Below are 10,121 nucleotides of genomic sequence, written 5' to 3'. Positions count from 1 at the left end.
TGTATTTTGTATCCGCACGGCACACATAGCCACATAGTACACAGCGTTGTTGATCTGTGCAGCCGGGATGGCTGAGCGTTGTGCCGGCGTCGATAAGGGCCTGATACAAATTTGAAGTTGCCGTAACGTAGCTCAGCCACTGAACACCGTCGCGTGCACGGAACTGCGACATCGACGCACTGCCGGCCGAATGGCGCCGCGGCGCAAGCGGCTGTTGTCTTCTTCGCCGGACAGCGGCAAAGGCAGCAGCAGCAACGAATCGTCGTTGACCGAGTCGGACGTTACGTGCCCGGTGTGTCTGAGCATGGTGGTCGAACCCGTGACGATGCCTTGCGCGCACGAGGTGTGCAAGTCGTGCTTCACGAGCACCGTGCTCATGGCCAACAAGGAGTGTCCAATGTGTCGCATGCGCATCGCATCGTGGGCGCGCAGGGCAGCCCGCGAGGGCACTTTGGTCAACCGAGCGCGCTGGGAGCTCATCAAGACCCGCTTCCCGAGGCAGGTTGCAAGGAGACTGAGCGGAGAGGACAGTCGAGCAGGTTAGCATTACATTTCGCCGTCCAGATGACACCGACTACTGTCAACACCACCTAAATAACTAGGTGGTGGTGCTACTGTGCACGACCGTGCTTGAGGAAATGATCGCGCTGTGCCTCGTAGTTCATACGGCATTTTCGATCGCGATTGGCTCTTTTCCACACCTTTCAGAATCGAGGAACTCGATGGAGGCCCATTTGGCTCGATCGCGATCGAGCCCAGACCGCTCGGTATGTTGTACTGCGTGGCGGTGGGAACCGAGCAAGTCGTGCTGAAGCCGCGTTGGGTTCCCGAGAGTGCTACTTAAAGACAATGCAAACAGCTGTAAGTCGACTAGCCGTCTCATCCTTGGAACGTTGAAATGCTATTGCCATTCAAGAGCAGCGCTTCGGAGGATTATTGTACCAGCCGCGCGTGTTCGCTCCTGGGCAAGTTGTAACGTGCGTATCTCAATTGGCGGTGAGCCAGAAATAAGGATCACTGCACGTTTAATACGTGCTGTTGTTGCAAAGACAAGTGTGAAGCCACTGGCAGGCAGGAAGCGCTGAACGCCGCTGTGCAAAAAGTTTTGAGCTTTGTGAGCGGACTTTTAATAGGCTGGCCTCAAGTGTTGTACATAAGTACAGCCAAGCGTTTCTGGCCATCTGCAGCACGATACGAGAATCAAGATAAAACGTTTACTGTATGAAAGCTCACTAGAAAGCGGGTCAGCCTTTGAGACAAAGAGAAATCTCTAGTATTTATGATTAGAACTGAAGCTGACACAGCAGAGGGTTGTTTGCAGGCCTGGCATAGAGATAGAGCATATGTGGTCCTAGCACAGAGATAAAACATGTCAATTTTTGAAGGAAGGAAACCCGGCACGCAAAAATGGAGCAAGATGACAAGGAACTAGACGACACATTGTGATGCTGTCTTCTTTTTGTCCCTTTCTGCCCCCATTCCTTGTTTTTGCTCTTGTCTTTTAACCTCTTTACCTGCTTCCTTTAATTCAAAGCAAACTTATGAAGTAGGATTGCTTTACACGGGCACACATCAGCATGTCATACATGTCATTACTTGGTACACATTTTACACTCATGTAGGTTTTCAAAATTTTTGTTCCTCTGAGTTGCATTTCTATGACCCCCTCACTGCAAGAATGAACAAGTCGAAAACTATAATGTTCTTTTCCTTGTGTGTCAAACCCTATAATGGCAGATACTGTTGTCACAAAGACTAGCATGATTAAAATCATTTTGTAAAGTATCTGCCTTCCGTACAACGCAATGGGTAATCATGCTGCCACCTCTGTTGCTTTTGGTAGGCTGCGTGGGAATGCTGAACGTTCAAAAATGCTATTGGTAGCTTCCTGTGACGTCACAGACATAGCTTCCTAATGTACTGGTGCTGGTGCTCTAACGTGGTGGCTGTGTCAATGACGTGTATTCACTGCTGTGGGTAACCTCCAGCTTTATTGTCTTTAAGGCACTGCAGGAAAATTATTGGCCTCTGTGCCAGAACAGTTGACAGTGCAATGTACTCATAGCCATCAGTTGACTTCATTCCCACATTGTTAGTACTACAATATCGTGGCTTCAGTGTTGTCAGTGCAAGCCATCTATAGTAAAGTGTCATCGGTGCTTTGTCACCTTTATATACTTTATTTAGCTTAGTTTTATTTTTTTGCATGAGCCTTGACAAAGCTTGTATGGCATTGTAATGTTATTCACTTATTTTTACATATTGCAATCCCACTAGGGCTATTGCACAAATCGAGATAATATAGTACGCCAGTTGCAGACAAAAAGCGAATCGCCTAATAGCAATCCACGAACATCTGTGTGCAAAGAATCCCAGTGTTTGTTAAAGAAGTGTGCTTGTACGTGCTTGTTCTAGGTTGAATTCTAAAAAGGTTTAAAGGCCAACTCCGGCGATTTTTTGGCCATGTCAAAGTAATGGTGCTTTTATGTTCCTGAGAAGCTCCTGTTACGGTCCCGATAGCAGAAATACTCGGCAAATTGGAGAATAATTTTAAATAAGCAAAAAAGCGCGACACTGAAACCGAAACCCAACCGAGTGTACTGTCTACGTATGACGTAGACGTTGTTACGAACCGGAAGTCGTGCAAGGCATGCTGGTCACGCCGGTGCGGAGTATGAAAATTGTGACAGCCGGGACGACCAGCGAAGCGCCGGCCAAACCAACGCTGTCTGTCGCATTGTGCACAGTAGACGCTCGCTGTAGCGGCCGAAGTTAGCGGTGCCCTCGGCTGCGTCACTTCCGCCGCCTTCCCAATACTGGCGTCACTGACGCAATGTTGCCAATAATTGTTGGAAGCCAGGAGGGCGTTTGCAGACAATCTTTAAAATCCATTTGCAAACAATCTGCGCATGTCTCAAGCCTGTAATTTGGCATAAATAACGGAAACGTCCAAAGGAACGTACCCAGTGAATTTCATTGAGATCCATCAACCTTGAAAAATCGCCGGAGTTGGCCTTTAAAGGTTGTGAGAATATGAGTACGGGAAGGATCAGCACATTTAGTGAATTTAAGCATCAGTTACAGTTTAGCTTTCGTATAGTAGCTGTTCTTATCACTAAATGGTGTACAAGAGTGTGTGATCGATAATGATGCCATTGTGTCAAAATGTATGACAACCTGTCGTGGCCTTTATTAGAGAATATAGAGAGAAAATTAAGTATTGGTTAAAGTCGGCTTCCCTCAGAGGCTTGCAGTATTGTAGTGCAAAGTGTTGTTATGGCATCGAAGCACCATATGCATGAGAAAAAAAAAAGAGCTAGATTTATTTATTTATTTAAACTCAATACTGTGAGCCCTTTCAAAGCTGTTACAGGGCGGGTTAGTTCAGAACGCTGAGAGCAAATGTACAAAATACATGATTCAAGTATCACAAAACAAACTAAAAGCAAAAATGAATAAACAGCAGCATAGACACAGCGTAGTACTATACAATACAATACATCTTTATTTCCAGAAATACATACATTCTGGGGGATACCATTGGCTAAGGCCCGTATTCACAAACGCTCCTCGACTCGGCCCTCCACCTCGACTCCGTGGAGTTGAGGAAAATGCTTCTCCTCAACTCGAGGGGCGAGGGACATTCAAGGATGTCCCTCAACGTTTTCTCTGACAAGGAGCCCTTCACGAAGGCGTCCTCCACCTCGACGCACTTGAGGGACGCACGCGGAGAAGAGAATATGCAAATTATGCTGTCTAAAGCATGCCTTGAGCCTCAAAACAAGAATGTTCCTTTTTATTTTCCATTCTAAACAACTGTTGCACGTTTTTTTGAGTCGGTGGTACAGCGGAGGAGATGTAATCGTGTGTTGTGGAGACTGAGCTCCTGACATTGTTGTGTCCGGCAACATAACAGCCTAGTATGCGATCGAGCGGTAGCAGGTTACAATATTACTTCTTTACACGCATCGAAGATCCCAACACGTGTACGCGCCGCCTGCATATTATTCTGTAGGCAATGGGATCAGTAATTGCTCACCCGAGACGACCATTTGGAAAGGGACACACGCAGTGTGCTCTTATTTTAGTCCTCGCACAGAAATATTCCGCTGTCAGGTGGCAAACAAGTATAAAATGGTGTAAAACAGAAAACCACAACAACTGAATCTTACCTTGACCTGCTCAACTTATATTTCACGGCATAGATTCCATCGCACTGAAAATGTGATGCAACGATTGCTTCGCAGACGAACGAAATGTAGCAGACGACCGCATTTCTCTGCGAGCGCCGTCTGTTTGTAAATGAGTCGTTCGCACTTGTAGTTCATTTTGGTTAGTTTTAACAGCAACAAAAGAGAAAAGTCTTAATTTACTCAACGTAGTTATTATAATACAAAAGTTTATTTTAACTAGCCACTTCCTTGGGTGCTCGATGCTGTGCAAGGGCCCTTGTGTATGGCAGACGACACAAAAGACGGCTCGTTGGTGCGCACTGCACGCGCGGTTGTCCGTGTTTTCCGCGCACTGCACACGCGGTTGTCCGCGGTTGTTCGTGCTCGACTTGAGCGGGAGAGATGTCAGGAGACTTGCTACGGTGCTCTTCGTAAAGCGAAACCTTGAGAGAAACTCCGTGTCCTTGTACCCTTCTAAAGGGTTCAAGCGATCCCTTAACCAGTGCCTAGGCACACAATTCGTGGCATCTGACTCGCTTGCAAGTTCGCCGGAAACATCATGAACATTAAAAGCGAATTCCAAAAAGCAGTGAAGTGACGGTACGTCTGCCACGTCTGCCTGCAAACTGTTCTGAGGAGCGCTCAAGGGAGCTTCTGACCTACCTCGAGATTCTTGAGGAGCACACTGAGGATTCTCTCCATTCGAGGAGCGTTTCGAGTCGAGAGTGATTTCTGTAACGCGAGACAGTCCTCAAGGATCCCTTGAAGTCGAGTTTCGAGTCGAGGAGCGTTTGTGAATACAGGCCTAAAAGCTGTTTAATAACAGCTTGACTGGGCCGATGGTCCGTTACAAGGCATACGTGGCGGTTGCACGAAAAAATGGTAACATTGTTAGAAACTCAATGTAAATAAATATTTACACAAATGTACAAAACAAGATATAACTAATATACAGAAATAATGAAAACATAATACATAAGAAGAAAGAGATATACGCTAGGGTTACAAAAAAACCATATGTAGGTGGCTCTGATTAAAGAACAATAAGATAACAATCAATTGTCACATGTTAACAAAAAGTATTCGAAGTTCCTTCGGTGAGCTACACTTTACACCTTGATATTGAGCGTAGTACTACTCTACGTGATATGTGCATGGGCTCGCTCAGATTGTCTATGGTGAGAGAAATAGACCCTTTACATAACTGTAAAGCTAGCTTTCCTGTGATGCAGTTTGCCCAACTAATGGCAGCTAACCACTTTTACAAACAGCGTGTTCAAGTGGAGTTCGCTAGCTCTATGACGCGCAAAATGTAGACTCAGCTCTCTTGATGTGAAGACGCATAATAGGCAAACCCCAGCATGTGCAACTAGGACCTCCTTGCCACTCGAAACAAACCAGGCGCTGCCACTAGTTGGGCTAATGTGCAGTGCAGGGAAGCGCACTTGCGAATTACTAGAAGGGTCTATTGTGACATTTCGTTGCACGGTACCTCAGCTGGTCCAACGGTAGCGGGCATGCGAAATGCATGGACGTGCCAAGTTGCTCATCTATGGGAAGCAGAGGATGAGGGAGATAAAAGAACGACACTCGCAATGCAGGAACCCCGCAGCGGATCGTGTTGCGACCACTGTGCATGCCGGGCGAGATCAGGCGTGAGTACGAGGAACAGCGTCAGCGTGCCGAAGCCGAGTGGCGCCGAGAGCGCGAGCTCGAGGCTCAGGAGGGCGAAGCACTTGCCCAGCGGTTGGCTTCCGAGGAGGAACGGGCGCTGGAGGAGCAGCGACGGCAGATGCGACGGGACCAGCGGCTCGCCTGCCTCTGGGGTGTGTTCGGGGACACGCCATCCGTGCTCGCCGCCGTCCCGCTCGTTCGTTCCCTGCTCATGCCGGAGAACGACGACGACAATGACAGTGCGTCCTCGTTCATGCCTCCGGAGGACAGGCCACAAAGTACGTCTGCTGCGACACCTTGAGCTTTTGAATGGCTGCTTTTCTGAGCGCGAGAAGCGAGAAGGACACAAGAGCTCGTTTCTTTTTTGATACTACCTTAACGAAAACCGACAGTAAAGCCCAGGAGGGTATAGGGGACGTTAATTATACTGCTTTGACTGTATTGTAGTGACTAGAATATAAATGGGAAGAAAGTAAAGTGGATGAAAAGACATCTTGCCGCCGGCAGGGGCCAAATCTCAGTCAGCGTCGCTCGTAGCCGTCATGGCTACGAGCGGTGCTAACACTCCCAGGTTTGCATGCACATGAATAACTGATAAAGTGGATGAGAGGACGACCGCAGCCGTAGCTCAATTGGTAGAGCATCGGGTGCGTTATTCGGGGCGGCAAGTTGTCTTTTCATCCACTTTACTTTCTTCACATTTGTATCGTAATTACTATGATACAGTTAAAACAGTCCAACTAACATCCCCTATACCTTCGTGGGCTTCATTATCTCTTGGTTTTCATTAAGGAGGCAAGGCAGACACACAGTCGCCTGTGTGTCCTGTGTGCCTGTCTTGTTTCCTTGTCGTTCCTCGCGCTTGGAAAATCGGCCATTCAAAATGCACCAACAAGCCCACTTCAACACACACTTGACTTCATTCTTAGAGCTCACATTCCTTTCTCCCTGAAATTATCTCCAGTGCATGCAAGCAGTGATAGCTGCTTTTTTTAACCCCGCAAAGAGCATGGACTACGTGGAACTGAAAATTCTATTCCTGAAACGTATTCCCTGCAGAAAAAAAAAAAGATGTAATGCGGCACTGCAGCTGTCCTGCTATTTAGTGCTTACTAAAATATTTTTCTGGCTTCATGGTGGAATTCAGCGTGAACTACAAAAGAAAAGTTGTACTTTCAAAAATACCTTTTCTGCTTGTTTTAGTACTGCCTAAATGTGAATACAGTAAGACGTCGTTAATTCAACGTCACTGGGACCGTCTGTGCCTGCTAGTTTGTGTCTCCAAGGGTTATGTTTTTCCAGCAATACCCAGTCCCACTTTTGCCACAAACTGCAAGGAAATGGCAGGCCTCGCTGCTGTCAGTGCAAACAAAAAGAAAGAAAGAAAAAAGGAACGGTCTCGTGGAGTCGTGGTCAGCTGAAATGCATACCTGCGGAAAAGAAGGCGTGCTTCACTGCAACACAGTGGTGACACGTGGGCAGCATGTCACCTGCTCCTGGCACCCTTGATTTCGGCGGGAAATTTAAATGTGAAAATTTTGACATTGATTTTCTCACCTATAAAACCTATGGTGGCGAAATTAACGACACTAGAGTTTTCAGAGTATAATTTATCAGTCTAAGCTGACTTATTGTTTTACTTTAGTGCCCCTTTAAGTTGTATGCGATTGTACACGGACGTCACGAGCCGGCTGGATGGCAATCCTGCCTTTGGAGTAATAGCCGAGAACATGAGCAGGACTGTTCAGTCGCAGAGTTAATCAATTGCTGTGCTTCGATCACCTGGGCGGTGCCTCACTTGCCATCCTAAGCTGTACCCGACTGTACTTTGCATGCCTGTGCTTACTGTGTGTCATGGCAGGCTTTGTTATTTTATTTCCCACCTCAGCAACTGCATTTCGACGTGGGCAAAATGAAAAAAAAAACAAACCTCACCTGTGTTCTTAGACCTAGGTGCTCCTTTTAAAACTTGCGGTGGTCAGAATTAATCCGGATATGTTTTGTAGCCATATCATGGTTTCTGTTTGTAAAATTTGGGAATGTAATTTTTTTTCTGCTTTTGTAAATTTAACTGAAGGCCTCTTGCATCTGCACTGTTTCCACAGGTGCCACAAGGAACGCGCCACCGCCGGCGACACCCTTACGTGGCGGCGAAAACAGGCTGCAGTCGCGCAGTGTGCAGACGGCCCTGCTAGAGGTGCAACAACAAGAGACGCAGACGAGCGAGCACGGTGAGGATGCCGCGGCATCCTACCTGGAAGACTTGCAGCTGGCACGTCGCATCCAGCGGCAGCTGAACCGAGAGAGCAGAAGAATGCCCAGCCGCGTCTACAACCTGCGCCCTCGTGCTGTTGACTGATGCAACGGAGCGACTGTACATACGTTTATACATTTCATGCACAGCACTCGTTCAGTTGCATTTACCCGTCATACGGGCCATGGTGCTTTTCTTTTTTCTTGATGCGCTTTATTTTTACGTTAATCCTGTTTTAGAGTTCAGTCACTGGTCCCACAGAGGAGGAGGAGAAGGACAAAGCTTTTATTGAAGACCAGTGAAAATGGTTTCTTCGATTACGGGAGGCGAAGACGCTTAGTTGGCCAGGAGCCCCTGGTCTTTGGCCTCTGCCCGGCCCGTGATCCAGACCTACCCGCCGAGGTCGAAGCTGAGCAGTGCGGCCTCCCACTGCTCTGTCGTGGTAATTTGCAAGCCCTGCGGGCTACCATGGATACATATACCGAGGTAGCCCATCTCGGTCCACATTGTCGCGCGCTTGTGACGTTGCGAAGAATGCAGCAGCCAAAATTGCGCAGGTTGAGCCATTTGTTGGGCAAACTTGTGCCGGGCAAAACAAAACACTCACGCTTACAATGGGCCTCTTCGGTTTTTGCAGTTCTGGCAATCCGCTGGTAGCCAGCTGGTTCTGATTCCGATATGAAACGACGCCGTGGTCACGTATTATGGCAGCCCGAAACAACTCAAACCTGCCCGGAGGTCACAAAATCGAATGCTGGGACAGCCAGCGTAAATGTAAGCAAGCACTACAGGCATGATGACAATGGCCGAAACTTCATGCCGCATGAGCGCATGTAGTCTGTTTTTCTGCGTCGCCTGCTTGTAAATATCTAGCTGTAGGTTTGCCAGCTGAGACGAAGCAATATTCAAGCGATTGCATTTGGAGATGTGATTGCGTACATTACAGTGTAGAAACTGCACTGTAAAATTCTTGCCTCCGAACAAAACTGCTGGCACCTTTAGAATGGCGTGCAGCTAGCTGCTGCGCTGTGGACGGGCTTAATTAACAATAATGTCACCCTTTGCTCAGTGAAACAATTGCTGTCTGACACGTATGTCTGGTACCATGACGCAAAACCTCGTGAAACTTATCGCTTCCTCGAAAGCGACAGCTTGAAAACCAATAAAAACCAAGCTACAGATGTTTGCTGCCTCACGTAATTGCATCATCTCACACAGTGGAATGGGCTTTTGAAGATAACGACTTGTGTAATAAAGGAAGCTTCCTACAAGCGCCTGCGTGGCAATCCGTCAAGTCCTCACAAGGATGGCGGCGAGCGCTCAGCATCTGCTAGCCAGAAAATGGCCGGAGAGCCACCAGACTAAAATCGTCCCAGCAGGTTACCCACCGTGGTGGTCTGTGGATATGGTGCTCGGCTACTGACCTGAAGGTCGCAGGAGCAAATCCCAGCTGCTGCAACCGCAATTCGATGGAGGCGAAATGCTAGAGGCCCATGTACTTAGATTTAGGTGCATGTTAAAGAACCCCAGATAGTCGAAATTTCCAGTGCTTCCCACTTCGGCGTCCCTCATAATCATATTGTGGTTTTGGGATGTAAAACCCCAACAATTATGATTATTATTATATGTAGGGGTGTGCGAATATTCGAAATTTCGAATATTTTTCGAATAGTGATTGCTATTCGATTCGATTCGCACTGAAATTTTACTATTCGAACAATTCGAACTTCCCAAAGACAAATGCAGTCAACGTCTGGTTGAAAGTGACCCCTTCAAATTTTCAATATGCTTCACCTCATTACACTCTCGTATTGCGGCAAAGCTGCCTTTCAAGCTCCGTTACGGTCGAACTTAGCCAAGAGACAAAGTCCGGTTGAAAGTGGTCCCTAGATTTTCAATATGCTTCACCTCATCACACCCCCGTATTGCTGTAAAGCTGCCTTTCAAGCTCCGTTACGGTCGAACTTGGGCAAGAACAGTCAACGTCTGATTGGAAGTGGTCCCTAAATTTTCATTATGCT

At 47.4% G+C, this 10,121-nt stretch overlaps 1 protein-coding gene across 1 annotated transcript; it reads left to right on the top strand.

Annotated features, from left to right (window-relative positions):
* Positions 1–9,339, top strand: LOC119386924 (E3 ubiquitin-protein ligase rnf168). Its single transcript, XM_037654213.2, has 3 exons — positions 1–539; positions 5,774–6,124; positions 7,952–9,339. The coding sequence occupies exons 1-3, from the start codon at positions 191–193 to the stop codon at positions 8,203–8,205; spliced, it is 954 nt and encodes a 317-aa protein (XP_037510141.1). The 5' UTR covers positions 1–190; the 3' UTR covers positions 8,206–9,339.
* Positions 9,340–10,121: the final 782 nt, after the last annotated feature.

The sequence above is a fragment of the Rhipicephalus sanguineus genome, chromosome 3, assembly GCF_013339695.2.
Source record: "Rhipicephalus sanguineus isolate Rsan-2018 chromosome 3, BIME_Rsan_1.4, whole genome shotgun sequence".
In the NCBI taxonomy this organism is placed as follows: domain Eukaryota; kingdom Metazoa; phylum Arthropoda; class Arachnida; order Ixodida; family Ixodidae; genus Rhipicephalus; species Rhipicephalus sanguineus.
Note: the sequence above shows the minus strand (reverse complement) of the source record. Positions and strands in the feature narration are given on the sequence as shown.

What these genes read in the sequence shown, in the direction of transcription:
- LOC119386924 (XM_037654213.2), top strand. Translation starts at nt 191, where the DNA reads ATGGCGCCGCGGCGCAAGCGGCTGTTGTCTTCTTCGCCGGACAGCGGC. An exon ending in CGGAGAGGACAGTCGAGCAG is followed by an intron (nt 540 to 5,773) that starts GTTAGCATTACA and finishes CTCGCAATGCAG; the next exon opens with GAACCCCGCAGCGGATCGTG. An exon ending in TCCGGAGGACAGGCCACAAA is followed by an intron (nt 6,125 to 7,951) that starts GTACGTCTGCTG and finishes CTGTTTCCACAG; the next exon opens with GTGCCACAAGGAACGCGCCA.